This window comes from Peromyscus californicus, unplaced genomic scaffold (genome assembly GCF_007827085.1).
Source record: "Peromyscus californicus insignis strain IS unplaced genomic scaffold, ASM782708v3 Scaffold_12__1_contigs__length_115047231, whole genome shotgun sequence".
NCBI classification, from domain to species: Eukaryota; Metazoa; Chordata; class Mammalia; order Rodentia; family Cricetidae; genus Peromyscus; species Peromyscus californicus.
This window is the reverse complement of record NW_026294413.1, coordinates 58,726,478-58,745,331: the sequence shown is the minus strand read 5'-3', so window position 1 is coordinate 58,745,331 and position 18,854 is coordinate 58,726,478. Positions and strand designations below refer to the sequence as shown.

General features: G+C 40.1%; 1 protein-coding gene across 16 annotated transcripts in view; it reads right to left on the bottom strand.

Moving 5' to 3' along the window:
- Window positions 1–18,854, bottom strand: part of Hmbox1 (homeobox containing 1) — a 141,076-nt gene that overhangs the window by 72,075 nt on the left and 50,147 nt on the right. For all 16 annotated transcript variants that reach the window (XR_008217022.1, XR_008217021.1, XR_008217020.1 and 13 more), the window contains exons 3-4: window positions 12,065–12,541; window positions 2,866–2,951 (exon numbers count right to left, since the gene is read on the bottom strand). Coding sequence is in view for 13 of the 16 variants with exons in the window: in XM_052732943.1 (XP_052588903.1) it covers window positions 2,866–2,951; window positions 12,065–12,541 (563 nt within the window). In the remaining 3 variants the exon portion in view is untranslated. The remainder of the gene's footprint in view (window positions 1–2,865; window positions 2,952–12,064; window positions 12,542–18,854) is intronic.

Genomic DNA, 18,854 nt, shown 5'->3' with positions numbered 1-18,854 from the left:
CACTATGTGAATGCCAGAATGGCACCCTAACAGAATGAGCTGTGGTTAGTAGGAATGGATAGAGCTATGCTGAGGAGGAAAGGGCCTCCTGGTAAACCAAGAATTTGGGAGCATGCAAATGAGCAGGACTCTCAAAACTACCAGTAGTTAAATTCAGCTGTGTGAATATACATAATAGAAGATAGCAATAAAAATGGATGTGGGGATTGCATTATAAGAATTTCCAGGATGGCTCAGTGAATAAAGGTGCTTGCTACCAAGGCCTATGACCTGAGTTCAATCCCTGGAACACACATGGCAGAAGGAAAAAGAAACTCTCACCCCAACACATACACTGTGACAGGCATGCAAGAACACACAAAATATGAATGGTTTTTGTTTTTTGTTTTTTTTTAATTTCTTGTTTTAGACAATGAAGGGCCAAAGGCAGGTTCACAGAAACATAAACTTAATCCTTTGGAACAGAAACCAAGAGGAAAACCTCTTTGAGGTAAAGCTGAAATGGGGAAGACATTTTTAATAATATCCCATCATTACGGTGGTGAAAGGAAGGCCATGTGTACAACAGGTACAAATGTCTAAGTGTATCTCAGCTCTTCCTTTTCTTTTCTTTTTCTTTTTTTTTTTTTTTAACCACTTCCTTTTCTAAATGGGAGGTGGTATTATTGAGTGAGGCAATGATAATCAATGACTACCAACTGGTATTATTACTGTTTGGAAAGTTTACCAGTTTCCTAGAACAGTCCTTCTCCAACCTAAATCACTCAGGGGATCTGGCTGAAATGTAAATTCTATTTTGGTTAATTTAGAGGTGATATTGTGTATTCCTACATGTCTAACAAGTTTTCAGCTAACACCAATACTGCTGTTTCCTGGACTGTATTAATGAAAATATTTTATATACTGTGTTGAACTCATTATAGTACAATGCTCATGTCTGGCATAAGAAAGGCCTTTAAGGGTATCTGTCTATAATTTGTAACAATGCTGGACACTCATCCAAAACTACTATTTTACAAATCGAAGACAAGGACTGGCTCAGGAAGTAAGGGAATTTGTCATAAAGCCTGACAAAGTGAGTTTGATCCCAGGATTCACATAGTAGGAGAGAACTGAGTTCCTCAAGCTGTCTCAAGTCACACATGCACATGCACACACACACACCCTAGCACACACGCACACATGTATAAGATGATTCAAGACTCAATATATTCAATACTCAGAAATATTCTCTTCTGAACAAAATCAACCTTGCAATTATATCATGTTACAAATTTGTCTGTCCCCCCACCCCGCCCAGGTTTGCAAACCAGAACATATATTGCTTATAGTCCTGGAGGCTAAAGTAGTAAAGGCACAAAAAGAAAACATCCAATCACGGCATAATCTACCACATCATGAGTTTCAGTAACACCTGCACAATTTGCCCTTATAGTGTGTTAAACGCTATAACTCAGTTTTTTAAAGATAAGGATTATTAATTTATCTTACACATCCTACTGGCAAATACCTTAAAAGTTAAATAATTAAATCCACACACCTTTCTTTGCCATTAAGACTTCTACATAGACAGAAACATTCAAAAGTCTTTTACCAGTAACAAAGACATTGTTTATAAAAGTATATTATTGATAAAATATATACACCTGCATGTATGCATACATATCATAAAGGGTTGGCTGACATTAGGTATAGGGAATGGAATTTAATACTTTTAGCTCTGAAGTTACATTTTTAATCCAATTAATGATCAGGAGCAACCTCTTAAGAACATTAGATTCAGTATGTACCAGCATTTCCACCACAGAAGGAACATCAGAGCTGGAGGAGCTCAGATGCCAACCTGAAACCACAAAGTATGAAAACTGAGACAGGGGCCTGAGAAGCCCCAAGGCATAAGTTTGCAGCTGTGTGCTAAAAGGGGTGGTGGTGGTGGTAATTATTGTAACTGTCAGTGCAGAAAGTATAACAACACAGCAAACGTAAACATACAGGAAGAATTTCTGGTTCCTCTACGATCTCTAGAACTAAGGAAGAACACACACCAACAGTGATGACACACCTACCCCCTGATTCAATAGTTCCATTTTAAAAATGTGTTCTGGATAGAGAATGACACATATATACCACATATCAGAGTGATGTCTGGGTTGGGTGGAGAATGGGATGGTATATACAGAACAACAACAAAAAGACAATGCTGATCCTCATCTTCTCAGGAGGGGGTGAGCAAAGCTTGCACATACAGAGAAGGTCATTCAAAAGAGAACTTTCAGTAGGGGATGGTGGTGCATATATCCCAGTGCTTGGGAGGTGGCTGCAAAAGGATCAGGAGGTCAAGGTCATTATCAGCCATGGAGTGAGTTTGAGGCCAGCCTCAACTGCATGCCACCCTGTCTCAAGAAAAAACAAAAAACAACAAACAACAACAAAACCAAAGCCCCAACAACAACAAACCCCCAAAATAAAAAAGGAAAACAAAGACTCCCACAACTTGCTTTTTCCTCACGAGTCACTTTTTATGGGTGAAGTCCTGGGTTTGATTTAGAGGACTGCAAACAGACAGCAGCTGATGTGCATGTCTCACAGGCGCTATCATAATCAAAAGGAAACGACATCTCCCTTTCAATTACAAAACAGGGATTTTTTTTCTTATTACTAACATTACAAAATTTACTACCACAAGTTTAAAAAAGATCAGTGGAGCATGTCCCAGTAACAGAGGCACTGGTTTAAAACCCAGGCTTCCGTCACCATGCCCAAGCTGACAGGGCTGCAGCATGGAAATGTAAGCAATATCCCAACACCTGCACAGATGGCAGAGACGAGACATGATTCTAGAATAAAGGGCTCTCCGGCTCTTACCTGTTACCTGTGCAACAACTGCTTGGGAAATCCTCCGATTGGCAAGAAAGGCTTTGATTTCCTCTTTTATCACACTGCTGTCCCTCCTAACAAAAACAGAAGACAAGACCAACAATGTATGTTGAAGGTAGAAATCCTCATCTTTGCTAAAAGAAAGGTGAAGCCGAGAGGTGGGGAGAACACAGAAAGGAAGGACACAAAAAATAAAAGGGAAACAGACTAAACTTGGGTGAAAATATGAAATTACAACAAACCAGGAAACACCAAATACTCCAGTCCTGAAACGTCACACCATCAGACAGACACCTCAGTGAATGCCACTGTGGATACAAGTCTCATGTAGGAGGACCATTAATTGCATGCTGTGTATAATTTATATAATTTAAATTAGGAACAAGGCTGCCATATGCGGTATGTGTGTTCTCATTATTGGGGAATAAATCGTACACAGAAGCCCTGGAAAAATAAAAAGCACCAGCAATGAAAATCAGCTGTAAGTAGATTGTGGGTTTGCAGGTTAATGGAGGAGCTGTAGACGGGACACTCATCTTAAAACCTTGGAAATGCTTCTGGGGCAGAAATCAACACCATTCTCACAACTGAAATAATTAGCATTGTAAGAAATACTCTCAGCTGCTTCCTCTCCCTCCCTTCTGTATAAGCGCCCCCCCCAAAAGAATGTGGGATGGTTTGAAATATTAACAGTTTCATATTAAAAGTATTTATTAATTTCCAATTACATATAATAAGTATATAGAAGAGTTAATACTAAAAACTATATTATTCAACCTTGGTATTATATACTCTTGGCCCATTACAAACTTTATTTAAAAATTCATCACACCATCATAGACCAGACATCCGTAAGTATGACAAAGAACAACTCATTCTTTCACCAAAACAAACAATAAATAAAAATTAAACCAGAGCTGTAAGACTATAAAACTAGAACACTATTTCTTGTTCAAGATGAAAACTGACATAGAATCATGGTAGCTTATTATCTAAACAAGGTCAACAGATTAAGGGTCTCCGCTGAAGTCAATCTGCCATCTGCTCTCATATAAGCCACAAACATAATCTTTCTCAGATGGACCATTGCAAATAATTTTTTTAAAAAGCATACTTCCTTTATTTTTACAAATACTGTATAACCCTCCCAACTGTATACAATTATTTCAATTCTATAATTTTTTTCAGTTTTTGAGATAAGGATTCAATCTTTTCTCCCCCCCCCCCCCCACCGCCTTTACTGAGACAGACTTTCTCAGTGTAACCATGGCTGTCCTGAACTTGCTCTATAGACCAGGCTAGCTTTAACTACCTTCCTGCCTCTGCCTCCTGAGTGCTGGGATTAAATGCATGCACCACTGCCTGACTGGGACTCACTTGCTAGGCTAGCCTGAAACTATTTGGTCCAGGTGGTGCTTAAACTTGAGGCAATCCTCCCATCTCAGTCTCTTCGTGCTAAGATTACAAGTTCCATGTTGGATTTTTGTCAAGAAAAGCTGTGGCCATTTTTCTCTTTCTCTCTCTCTCATTTTTAGTTTTCTGAAACACAGTCTATTAGTCCACGCTGGCCTTGAGTTTACTGATCACCTAGTCTCAGCTTCCTGAGTGCTGGGATTGTAGCTGTGTGCTGCCATTCCCAGTTTTCTCTCTTGTACAGTGTCTCTATTACACCCTCAATTTTGCCTCTTGGCAAAGTCTAAAAAACGTTAACCACTAGCTATTCACAGTAAAACCTTTGACCCTTGATCTAAGACAAAAGCATCACAAACCTTTAAAACCTGTTTTGAGAACGAACCATGAATTTCATAGGGGCTCAAGTCTCACTAGAGACTGGAGAAGAAACAAAAGAATCCTATAAGAACATGGTACTAGCCTGCGATTTAATTTCGACAGGTCTTTCAGCCCCCTCACCTGGAAGGGTTCTGCACTCTGCTGGGGGGTGCCATGCTGCCTGTGGAGCTGTACCTGTGCACGTAGCCTGTGTACATGTGTGAGTCCCTGTTTGTCTCTGAGCCCAGAGTTCACTAGTTTGCTTGACTGGCTGGCAATGAGCTGCAGGGATCCCCTCAGGGCCAAAGGCACATACCACCAGTGCCTGACTTTTTATGTGGGTGCTGAAGAAGTGAACTTAGTTCCTCATTCCTGTGCAGCAGGCTCAGCCCTGTCTGGGCCACGTCCCTGCTGTGGGGAATTTTGGAAAAGAGTAGAGATGGGATAGTGAGTACCTAATATGTAGCTCTACAATATCCCTGAGTTATTGATAGAAATTCTAATCAAGCAGTAAGAAAATAAAACTTTAGCTGCCTAATGTAATATTTAAAATTTCACAATTTTATTTAGACTCCAATCTACATGTTGACTACGTTTCTCTCAAAATGCCTGTCTCTGTAGCGGGAGGCAACTTTAGCAGTAACTATTTCAGATGGCTTTTGTATACAAACCTCATCATTTGTTTTCTGACATAACTACAAAATTAAGTTGAAAATTTTATATAAACTATTGCATTTCAACATACCAAATTATCTTGGAAAAAGAAACTATATTTGAGAATAATTGTTCAGATTAAATTTTAAAATGTACTTTTGTAGGCAAAATGAGCCAATGGTATTTTCTTGACTAATAATTTACAATCAAATTCACACCAACTCATTTGAAATCAAATGCACCTACAGCAGACACTAAATCATACAGAACAGATAACACTCAACTACGTAACCAGTATGTGAATTACTCACAGCCTTGCAGTATGGCATTATTAAAGGCCAGGAGGGGTCCCCAGTGCTTAGAAAGCAGCACCCCACTCACCACCGCCAAGAACACACTCATATATTATGCAGGTCTCTAAAGTATCCACAATAAGTTTAAGCACACATTCCTTACTGCTTTACCATAGACACTTTTTGAAAAACAATTTAAAAAAAAGACTGGGATGTGGCTAAAAGCCTAAATGCCTGGCCGGCATCCTAAGACTCTTCTGGTCTCACTCTCCAGCCCCTCCACTCCTTAAAAGACAAAAACATGTGAGGGAAAGCCACTTAATAAAACTGTGCTCTGGCTTCATCATTTGTTAAAACAAGAACATTAACACACTCCTTCCAAAGGTTTTCATTTCTATAATTAGTGTGCATTAGCTGTGCAAAATAATGAGTCTCACTATGGCATTTTCCCACATGTGTACAATGCACTTTGATCCAGTCACCTGGCTGCCATGACCTCTCTCCCATTCTCTCTCTACTCTCTCTGATCTCCTCTCTCTCCCCTTCTCAACTCCTGCTGGTCCTTTCCTGTTCCCCTTCTCTACTCTTGTTGGTCCCTCCCTCTCCTCCTCTCCATTCCTGTTGGCCCCCTCTTATCCCCAAATTCAAAGGGTTTTAAGAAATAGCTTGTGGCAGTATGCTTCCCTAGCATGTACAAGACCATGTGTAAAATCTCCAGCATTGACAAAAAAAGGTCTTTAAAATGTTCCTCCAGGTAATAAAGTAAAAAACTGAATGATATAAATACATACATATGCATGCAAATAATATGTGCAAAAGAAATTTTCTTTGAAGGAGAAAGTTTTGCAATTGTAAATGTATCATATAAACACACAGTTATTTCTATGAAACCGTCAGACAGGATCCAAAGGAAAGAGGAAACAAATGATCAACTGTAACTGTTAGACTGAAGTTCACGTCTTAGACCATGGACACAGTGCTCTGAAGTCACAGTAGGAGAGTGCCGGTTTGCTTGGGCTCGCTGGGTTGCGAAAACAGTACCATCACTCGCCTTCACCGTCCAATTTATTCTACGGGGCTGCTTGGCTCTTTGTCTTCGTCCCTCTCTGTCTTCTATTCCCTATTCCTCCCTTTGTTGAAAATTTGACATCTTACCTAAAGAGAGTGAGTCTCTTCTGCCACTCCACCATAGTATCTCACATGCCTCAAGACTCCTTACGTCTTAGTGAATTACAATAAAGAGCAAGGCAATTATTTCTCTGGTTTCACTCTTAACTTCCAACATAAGCAACCCCTTGATCTCAACTGAGGCACTTGAAGCGCATGCCACTTCTTCCTGCTGTTTCAAATCGCTGCCACTGTGTTCATCTGGTGGACTTCTACAGCAGGATGGAGCGCTCCCTTCCTAACCATCACTTCCCACTGCCCTGTTTGTTAAGCTAGTTCAACTCTCCACTATTACCCTTCCTAATACATATGAAAGAACTCATCAGGAATGCCTTTTTGACAAACCACTGTTAAAAACTTCACGTATGTATGTATATGAGAATAGGACCATGAGGCAGCGGTCTTGCATAACCCAGGATCACTTTGAACCAGAGGTTTTCCTGCCTCTGTCTCTGGAGTGCTGGGATCTAAGTGGCACCACCACCCTGTCCTGACTCTAATGCTCCTTGCTTTTTGTTTTGTTTTGAGCCTGGTCTTGCTACATAGCTGTTTTAAACTCACAGCAAGCCTCCCGCCTCCACCTCCCAAGTACTCAGATTCCAGAGGAGTACCACCACACCTGGCTTTCTGATTACCTTTTCAAAAGACACGAAGTAATTGTCATCTATGTAGAGAGTTCTCTCTGATTATCACAGCTTACTAAGAAAGATCTCTTTTAACAAAGCTAACTCTTAACATTTCAACTGTAGTATGGTGGACACAACGCTTTATAGCCCATCCAGCCTACTAGCCCGGAAAGGTCTTTAGTACAAAGATTCTGTCATATTCAGCATGGATTTTTCATATAATAAAACTTAATTTGTTTAATGAGTGAAAAATTTCTAGAAATTAAAGGCTGTAAAATGGAAAATCTGATCTAAATAATTTATATAACAGCTTTAAATTCTTATTTTTGAGTACATTTATGTTTTCCACATCAGGGTGAAGAGATTATTTATGGTGATTCAAAATGACACTGATTTGTTTTCTGGAAGAAAGCATATTAAGGGCTCATATTTTATAATGATACACTTTAAGATGACTCATACTCCTGAGTTAACACACCCTCAGCATTTCTCTGCATGTTGTAAAGGGAGCTAGCTCAAAGTCACCCCAAGATGAAGCCATCACAGTGTATTTCACAGTTGAAAGACACTCATGACCTTCTCCCTGTGCAGATACAGAGCACAGTTTTAAGAGAGAGTATTAAAGAGAGAGATGCTCTATATGCAGAAGACGGAAGGAGAGCGCACCACCACTTAGTGCTGTTACGTTCTTATAGAAGAGCATAAACATCCTGCCTGCACAAGTAATACAGGCTGAGAGCCCCCACTGAGGTTATCGGACCAAAAGCCTTTTCAGATTTTCTTTTAAAAAAAGGGACTATTTTCATATTTATAATGAAATATTTTAGGGGCAGAAATCAAGTAAACACAAAATTCAATTGTTTTACATAATTATATAGAGAGACTAAATGTAACTTGGGACAGTATTTTAAATAACTCTGTGCCTAGGAATATGTTGTATTATGGAATTTTTCACTTGTGATACAGAATGCTCAGAAGTTTTTAATTTTAAAACACCATGGCTCAAAGATGCTCGACCTATGTTTTAGTGTCAGGCATATATATAACCAACTTGGAATGAACTTGCAGAATTTTGTACAAAATACTAACAAAATGTCGTGTCTGGGTGGTATAGAGCAACGTGCTTAACGTACAGCATTACTAATTCCAATAAGCCTCATTTACATTATCTCATAATACACACATGACTGCAGAAAAACACTGCTATATTCTAATGTATTAGCAGATGCAGACACACATTCCTATGCATACTTACGTACTAATAGGCCTTTTAAGATGTCCTAATGTAAAATGAGCTGGCTTTCAGTCCTTCCTAAAGTGGTACATTCAACCATTTACTGAGAATTTATGTTAGTGTGGCTTTCTTCTTCCTTTTTTTGACCCCAATTCAAAACTAGAAAAGATAATTTCTGACTCTTTAACAAATGATCAAGAGTACAGTTATAATCTGATGAAGTTACACACACACACACACACACACACACACACACACACACACACACACATCTCCATTATATACCTTCCAATTATATACTGTAATATAGATTCACTGAATTATAAAATCTGCAAAGCACGTCTTAGGGTGAGGTACCTGCAGGTTGGGGCTGTGGGCAAGTAGGAGGAGGGTTTTACACATAGCACAGGAGGCAGGAAGGCCCTCAGGTATCCATGCTTCCTACTAGAGCCCACCAATTACCAGTATTGAGTAAGCAGCAAGGACAGTATATCACTAGACAGACACAGAATACTCAGAAAGAGTTACTGTTTGAAAAATTCTCTAATATCTCACCAATAAAAATTCATTGTTTAGTAAGCGACTGATTGGAAGTAGCAGATATCATGTCAGGGAAGGAGGAGAGCAAGCCCAGTAAGGCAATTCACACTGTTTTGAAGAATTTTATGTATTACCTTTTCTAAAGCTTTATTTAACCTATAAGCATAAATAATGTCAGTGATAAAAAATATACCTACAAGACAATGTTAATAAAGCCATGGGATATAATTAGGCTCAGTTGCCCAATAATCAACTTTCTTGAGCAAATTATTAATTTTCACGAACTCAGCTTCTCTGATCAAGTACCCAGCATGGGTGTTGGGACTGCACATGTCCTGTGAGCACCATTCAATCAACTTCCCCCTGGGTCCTAAGAAGGGTTACCCTCTGCAAACTTGAAAACGGTGAGAAGGGGCACCTTTGAGCAAAGCTGGAGTGGAAGAAAGCTCAATTGGGAAGGACCAGGGGTACCAGAGGTCTAGAGGACTCTGACTAAATGTCAAGGAGCTGTTCTAGGCAAGAAGCAGGGGAAGGGAAGAAGAAAGTGTCCTAATAACTACACAACAATGAAGAGCACACACACTACACCGGTGAGACTGCACCTACGTGAGTGTGCACAACCAAGCAAGCCAGCACCTCAACAAATAAATGCTATTTTGCTATCTTCTCTACTCAGGGTAACTAAAATCTCACGAAACTTCAACAAATAAAGTAACTTATTTGCCCAAATGGTTCTCCTTTTTAAACTGAACGATGATAGATGCTAGGTTTCCAAAACCACCTACGGCCAAGGCTGTGACTCAGTGAAAGATAAAGCCCGGGTTCAAGCTTCAGCACTAAGAAAGTCCCCAGCAACAGCAGAGCTTTGGACACTGTGTTAATAACTGACGAGCCACAAGCCTTGCTGATCTCTTGTATTTCGTTCAGAGAGCTAAAAGCTTGACAACACTGACTGTGGTTGAGGCAAGAGAGCTAAAAGCTTGACAACACTGACTGTGGTTGAGGCATGATACTCTTCATTACGTGTACCCCATAGTCCCTGCAGCCAAGGATTCCATGTGTGGAAACTCTACCCTGAAAACAAACTCACAAGAGGCTGTGTGTTTAAGGCTGTCTTCTCACAGAGGTGTTACAGGATGGGTCTTCACACAGCACTGTCAAGCCATTGTCATTCTGTCTTGATGTCAGAAAATCTTCAGGACCAGTTAAAACTCAGTTACAACTTTTTTTTTTTTAACTTCCAATAAGTCTACAATTCTGTTCATTATCAACTGTAACTAATTTATCTGCAGCCTCTCACCTTTTTAAAAAATTTTGGTTATTTTCTGTGCGTGAGTGTTTTGCTTGTACATGTATGTGTACCACATGTATGTCTGGGGCCTGCAGAGGTGAGAAGGGGGTTTCAAATCTCCTAGAATGAGAGTTATGGATGGTTGTGAACTACCAAGTCGGTGCTGGGAACCAAACTCAGGTTCTCTGCAAGAACAAGTGCTCTGAACTAATGAGTCCATCTCTCCAGCCCAAAGCAATCATTTTTACACAATGGCTTAACTCTACTGAAAACGATGCTTCTGTCATTTCTGCTTGTAAAGATCTGTAAAAATTCTCAGATTCTAACATACAGTGTAGAATGTGAAGCCTTCGAAACCGTGTGCTGCACCTAAGGTATTACTAGGTTTGCCAAAGTCCGCCTCATCTGTATTGTTTTTCTTTTGATGCTTTTTGGAAAGATACACAGCCTGTAGGCCAGACAAGCCTAGAGGTTACCATGCTGGCCTTGAACTCACAACAATCTTCCTGCCTCAGCCCTCTAAACGATGGGGTTACAGGCATAAGTGACCACACCCAGCTTATATTCTTAACCAGATTAAAGACATGCCTTTTTTGATACCGTTTCCTGGTTCCCTAACTTTAAATAAAATGTGTATCTTAATTTTTATTTTAAAGAAATAAAAGTTATTCACTTACTGACTATATGTGTATGTACATGTGTGCAGGAGTACCTCTGCATGGCATGCTTGTAGTGAGAGGACAACTTTGGGGAGCTGGACCTTTCCTTCCACTGTGTGGGCTCCAGGGATGGAGCTCATGTCCTCTGGCTTGGCAGCAAACACCTTTATCCCCTGAACCAGCTCCAAATTCTTCTTTCAAAAGAGAATATCCTTATGGGATAGGCCAAATTTATCTACTCAGCTAACATCCTGAGCCCACACCATGTGTTAAAGGAAGTTCCTAGTTCTGGACACAGGATGGAAAACACATGTCTGTTACCCTCAAAGTGAACCAGGTCTGCTACAAAGTCCTCATTACCTTGGTTAAAAGGAGGCTTTTCTTTGTGTTTAAACTCTAAGTGCACATGCTTACTTGGCAACTGTTGAGGTATGGAGTGCATGTGGGTGTTGCACCTACTGCTAAAATTAGAACTTCAGCTTTTTAGGGGCAGGATGGTATCTATGTTTCTTATTGAAAATTGCTTCTAACCCAATAGTTGTTCAAACTGTTGCACTGATTAAAATGATGCAAGGAAAATTGAAAAGTGTATGTATTCTACATCATGGTAAATTTATCTTATCACTCAGAAAAAATATTTACAATGAAGGATTAAGGATTGAATTAAATGAACTCTGTCAGTCAGAAACTGTCTGCTAAAGCCATAAATAGAGAAAGCCCTTTGACAAATCAAGAGACTAGAAAAGCCTCATCACACAGCGAAAGAGCTGAAGTAGAGAAGAAAAAAAATCTGATCTAAAACCACAGTTTCAAGTTTTACTTTCAATTCCAAAGAAGGGAGGGAGAAACCATTGTTCTTATTGGTAAGTTTCTGAAATACAGACTATTATTTAAAAAACAATCTTAAAAACATAGATGTTTGGGGGGAATTCAGAATAGGCAAAGTAACTAACCTCATTAATTCCTCCACTTTATCATCTACATCTAGGTCCTCTTCTGAGGCTTCAAAGCTATATGACCTCTGACCCATGCTGTTTGCATGGTATCGAGATGGCGACATCTTCCCATTGGATGTGGACAATCGATCGTTGTTTTCTCTCCCGTTTTGATTGGTAGTGCAAGGCTGTGGGGAGGTATCATAACTGTTGCTGGGTGATGGGGACATTCCGGAGTGCTGGGTCTGCGTGGAAGCTGTGGCTGTAGAGGAAGATGCTGGAACATTGTTGGTACTGTTCCCATATGAGCTTCCCCCGTAGCTGGACCTCCTTCCAAACTTATCACTATGCTCTTGATCAAGACGGTCCAAAGTTTCTAATGCATGGAGAATTTCATGTTTGGTCATCCCAGTACGCCGAAGACGTTGGAGCAGATCTATCTGTTCTATGGTAAATCTGGGTTCATCTGTATAGTGAGACATGGTTTCCAGCAAACTGGGGGGAGGGGGGAAAGAAAAGGATACAAATGAAGTGCCTTCATTGTTAACTAACAAAAACATTTCACCATCAAGAATCCTCAGCAGAAGAGGCTTGATCTCAGCACCAGCTCACTTCACTGAGTATAAAATTATAAGGGATAGGGTGATGGCTCAGTCACGTGACAGATCTGTTGCGTAAGCAGGGGTGTCTAAGTTCAACCTCCTGCACCAATGCAAAAGCTGAGTGCAGCAGCACAGGACAGGAGTTCTAGCACTGGAGAAGTAAAGGTAAGATCTTTGGGGCTTGCTGACCAGCCAGTCAAGCTAATCAGTGAGCTGTGGCTTCAGTGAGAGACTCTGTCTCAAAAAATAAGGTAGAGCACAACCGGTGAAGACACCCAATGTCCACTTCTGGCCTCTATATGCATTCATACACATATTAGTAACACACACACACAAGACACACAGACAGACAGACAGACACACACACACACACACACACACACAAAAAAAAAAAAAAACCAAAAAACAACAATGACAAAGACAAAGAAACAAGTCCTAATAGACGTTTTTGTTGTGACTTGGATTGGTACAGATCCTGAGTTTAGTAGGAGTGTATCAGTTATAACATAAAACCCAACTTATAATGGAATAAAATTTAGGTTTTTCATTGGTTTTGGTAACCAATCGACATTTAGAAGCAAAATATTAATTATGTCAAAAATACCCATTTATCAGGTAAAGTCCACATAGTGCATCAGGCACAAGACTATGTAATTATGTACAGTTTTTTTTCAATTTCAAAATATATTGATGTGTACTAGTATATTAATGGGAAATTGCTGGAAACACTTGTGTTATCTTGCTTTTCCAAATACCAGCAAAACTGACAAAGAACTCTAAGGTCATTCAGTGAAGACTGGCTTGGCTGAGTCTAAGCGCATGCTAGTAACTATACAAATACTTTAGTGGAGGTAAGAGCAGTACCTACAACACACCAAGCACTGCTTCTACTTCTTAGAAGTCTTGGGAGCCTCATCTCTGCAGCATGCTCTCTGAATGGACCCCTCATGTGTACAGCCAACTGGAGCTATTCATATCTTGAAAACTGGTTCTACATGTTTCCACCTTAACTAGCACAAGACACTGTAGCACACCAGAAAATCTTTTCTTAGAGAGAAACTTAGTATTTTAAGACATTAACCACATCATAAAAACACCCCCTCCCTCTTTGAATTACTTTTTATTTATAAAAGCTGACTTTAAAAAAGATTTATATGTTTGTAATTTTGTTTTGAGTGTTAGTCTGCATGAAAGTATGGGCACCACATGCATGCAGTGCCAGAAGTAGCCAGAAGAAGGGAATGTATGTCCTGAAACTGGAGTTACAGTTTTGTAATTGCCATGTGGAGGCTGAAACCCAACCTGGATCTTCTGCAAACACATCGAGTGCTCTCAACTGCCGAGCTATCTCTCTGACCCCTAAAATCTGACTTTTGAATTCAGGATTTTTGAAAGTGATAACCAATTCTATTTTAATTTGTATTTTCTAGTGACAGATATGATAACTGGCATGGAGTAGCCTTGAAATAAACAACTGCTAAGAGAAACAAAGGTCAAGAAACTTTCTTATCTATTAAAGACAAATGTGCTGTAGGCCAATCCCCTAAACCTGTTGTACTATTTCTCGACCCCCCCCCCCACCCCTGCCCGTACTGTAGAAAAATCCAATTGAACAGTTACTTTTACTAAGAAATCAGGCAAGGATTTCATATAACCTCACCTAGTCCTCCTAGCAAGTCTCTATGGTAGATACGATTTATTTGTTTTGCTTTAATGTCCCATTATGAACTGTTAAGGAAATTGAGGCTTAGGATACTTTTGTACCTTTCAGAAAGTCTAAGACCATCTGGGCAACAGACTGAGTTCAAGGACGTCTTGTCACTTAGTGAGACCTATCTTAACATAAAAATCCAGTACTCTTTAAGAGCAGTTCACACTCTTAACCACTGAGTTACCTCTATGGCTCCGTTTTTTTGTTTGTTTTTGTTTTTTTAAATAATTGTCAAACCAAAATAATTTACCCCTGAATTTACTGGCTTGGCAAATTTCAGTTTCTTCTCATAATTATTTTTCCATCTTCATAGTTACTTTCCCTTGAAAATAAAAGGCTTGTTTTGGTATCTTCAGTCCTCATCCAATCAAAGTATTTCGTGAACTGTTCTTCCCTTAGATACTTAACTTTAGGAACGATTTTATCTTTGTGCAGCAAAGTTAACCATATTTTCCTATCTTGTTCAGTCAGTGCAGATCATTAAGTCATGTGCTGTTCTTCAAGCCTCCCTCTAATATGACACAACACTGTCTATTAGCATAAAAGTTTACAGGATCCAAAATATTTTATACCACTTAGGATCCATTAACAATAGGAAACCACTTTTATTCCAATATCATAAAGGGGGAAGTAGGGTCCACCCTTACTTTGATTGTCCAGAACACCTAATCATTTCTAAGCACATGTTCTTGGGTCAGCCCTTCCCAACTTCTGGTGAACAGGCTACCACAGGAATGAAAACTTGGCTCTCCTCAAAATGTTCTATTTAGACTATGGTAAGACAGACAGAAAGTGTAACTGTGCTCAGCCACAGGAAGACTTTTGGTAAGACAGACAGTAAGTGTAACTGTGCTAAGCCACAGGAAGACTTTTGGTAAGATGGACAGTAAGTGTAACTGTGCTCAGCCACAGGAAGACTTTTGGTAAGACAGACAGTAAGTGTAACTGTGCTAAGCCACAGGAAGACTTTTGGTAAGACAGACAGAAAGTGTAACTGTGCTAAGCCACAGGAAGACTTTTGGTAAGACAGACAGTAAGTGTAACTGTGCTCAGCCACAGGAAGACTTTTGGTAAGATGGACAGTAAGTGTAACTGTGCTAAGCTACAGGAAGACTTTTGGTAAGATGGACAGTAAGTGTAACTGTGCTAAGCTACAGGAAGACTTTTGGTAAGATGGACAGTAAGTGTAACTGTGCTAAGCCACAGGAAGACTTTTGGTAAGATGGACAGAAAGTGTAACTGTGCTAAGCCACAGGAAGACTTTTGGTAAGATGGACAGTAAGTGTAACTGTGCTAAGCCACAGGAAGACTTTTGGTAAGACAGACAGAAAGTGTAACTGTGCTAAGCTACAGGAAGACTTTTGGTAAGATGGACAGTAAGTGTAACTGTGCTAAGCTACAGGAAGACTTTTGGTAAGATGGACAGTAAGTGTAACTGTGCTAAGCCACAGGAAGACTTTTGGTAAGACAGACAGAAAGTGTAACTGTGCTAAGCTACAGGAAGACTTTTGGTAAGATGGACAGAAAGTGTAACTGTGCTAAGCTACAGGAAGACTTTTGGTAAGATGGACAGTAAGTGTAACTGTGCTAAGCCACAGGAAGACTTTTGGTAAGACAGACAGAAAGTGTAACTGTGCTAAGCCACAGGAAGACTTTTGGTAAGACAGACAGAAAGTGTAACTGTGCTAAGCCACAGGAAGACTTTTGTGAAGCAGGAGCTGAGCGAGAATAAAGCAGATAACCAAAAAACGCAGGGAACAAGGGGAAAGCCCTGCAGCATCCTATTGCTGTCCCTGGAATTCTTAAGCGCTTAGAGTCCTGCTCTTCTTTCACTTGGTGGGACAATCAACTTCCCTTTACACTTCACTGTGTTTAATGGATGTCTGTAACTTGTACCAAGAGCAGCCCCTGCTGCCAAGGGAGCTAAAGCAGAGGTCACAGTTGCCAGGGTCAAACGAGTGACTTAGAAGAGAAGGACAACAACGTCCTGAGCAGGATCACACTGTGCACATGACACCGAAAACACAAACACACACGATTAGAAGTTTTCGTGGACATTGAGAACACTATGCCAATGTGCACCAATACACACGGCGGGATATATTATGCCATTTTCCATTTGTACTTCTCATAATTTACCTACTGCAAGCACAGCTTCATAAAATAACAGCAGCAAGTGACCTATATAGGTCATCTAGGACCATAATGCCAGCAATCCTTACATGACAAAAGAAGATGACATGGAGGGGCTAAGTTACTTTTCTCACAGATGAAGATCATTCACAGGAGAGGGGGAGGTTTTGCTTTAAGTTACTAATTTGAATGCAGGCTCCAGCTAACAGTATTTGAAAATAATGTAAGAATTTTGACACTCAAATAATATAGACAAAGATTAAAATAGAAAAGAACAATTCAGTTCAGGACTTATGGCTTAAATCCTAAACTGATACTGTAAGACCACAGTACATTTTGAGATACTAACCGTATTTTGCAATAATACCTAAAATCTTTCTAGATAAGCCACAAGGCCTGGGGGAAACCTTTTTAAATGATATTCCAAAGATGGACAATGGAAGAGTCTGGCTAAGGCATTCAGAAACGATGAATGAGCACTGAAATCATAGAGGCGAAAATGACGGATTGTAAAGCATCAATAGTTAAGTTTGTATTTCTGCTGTTTTTATCTTGTCCAGAATGACTAGGCAGAACCCACTTTGCCCTGTGTGGTCACTGTAAGATGATTCAAACATTCCAGGCCCTTCTTACGATTTATATACATTGCTCCCTTTCTTGATTATTACTACCATCAAAGAAGTGGCTTCAGAGTAAGAAAATGATAGGTAAGAGTAAGTCAGAAATAATGCTTTACAGGGAACTAACTGAGCTTCATAGTAGAATGATCCTATAATTCAAATGATTAGGTAAACTGACTAAAGCCTAAGAAGAGTCTATGACTACAGACCATGTGTCAATGTCCCTTTCCTAATAAAAGGATCTTATGATAAGCATAGTTATATTCCAGTGTGTCAACCACACTTTAGTATTTTTTAAAATAGCATGGATTGAGTTCTATTTTGTGCAGATTGGAGGATAATCTGTTACACAGTTTTAAGATGATCTCAAACACTGCCACACATGACAGATACGTCTATAAGGCACAGCAGAGCTGATGTTCATCATCTCAAGGACGCAGCTCATGAAGCTCCTCCATTCACTCTTGGAGGGTAAGGTACTTTGCTGTTTCAGCATGTCTGAGACACAGCCTTGCTACATAGCTCAGGTTGGTCTCGGACACATGCCCTTTCTGCCTTCTCGTCCCGAGTACTGAGATTATCATCAGAGTCCTACGTATGGGAATCTGGAGTCAACACCTATCCACTTGAAAACTCTCCCTTCTTTTAGGCAAGTTACATTAAACCTTCCCAGACCCTGTAGTAAGTTGCTGACTAGAAGTACTGCCTTCAAAAAATTTAAGTTTGACAGACATTTTGAAAGCTTTGTAGCTTCACCTGCCAATATTTAGCAGTGCCCTCCAGCATCAAGTGCTAAAAAAAAAAAAAAAAAAAAATACACCCCACAGGAAACAAAACAAAAAACCCTTAATGCTGTTTTCATGTGGCAATACATTCTTTAGTTACTGCATTCCTGTTACAGAGGACAGCATCCCACTGCACTCCTCTCTATCCTGTGGCTCCCACAGTCCTTCTACTTCCTCTCTTCAAAGTTCTGGGCCTTGGAAGGCTGGAGAGGATGACACATGTTCTGTCTGGGGCTGAGCGTCAGCAGTCACTCGGGGTGGTCTCTATGTGTCCCCTCGTGACTTCACAGCTCTCTACTGTGAGGATCAAGTGAAGTTATCACTCCTGTAATGCACACCTGGGTCATAGGCTTTATTTCTCCACTAACTGAACAACTAAGCTTCAATAATTTAGGAACTCACTGTGTAGTTAAGATGCACCACAGCTGTACTTTAAGTACAGTCCTCTGAGGTTTGTTCATATTACTTACCCACTCCTCAAGAACTATAAACCTTTCCAGGTGTGGTGACACAGGAGACTGAGGCAGGGGGATTAGGAGTTCAGGGTTATCCTTGGCCATGTAGCAAGTTTGAGGGCTGTCTGGGATACACAAGACCCTGTCTCAAAACACAAAACCGAACTGCGAACCTAAGCAGAGGGGTTTCTTTGTGTGCCAATGAATTGTGTGATTTGTGAAACTCTATTTTGATCATCTCTTTATTTCCACTACATACAAGAAAGACTATATTAAAGTTTATAGACAGAGAAATAAAAATTTGGTGTCAAGGAGCCAGAGAGATGTGGTGGTACACACCTACAATCCCAGCACTCAGGAGGATGCGGCAGCATGTTTGTGAGTTTAAGGCTAACCTGAGACACAGAGCAAGTTCCAGGCTATTTTAGACATAGGGAGACTCCATTCTCAAAAACAAGGGGGGCGGGGGACAGAAAAAGACAAAGAAAGCAGCAGGCAGGCA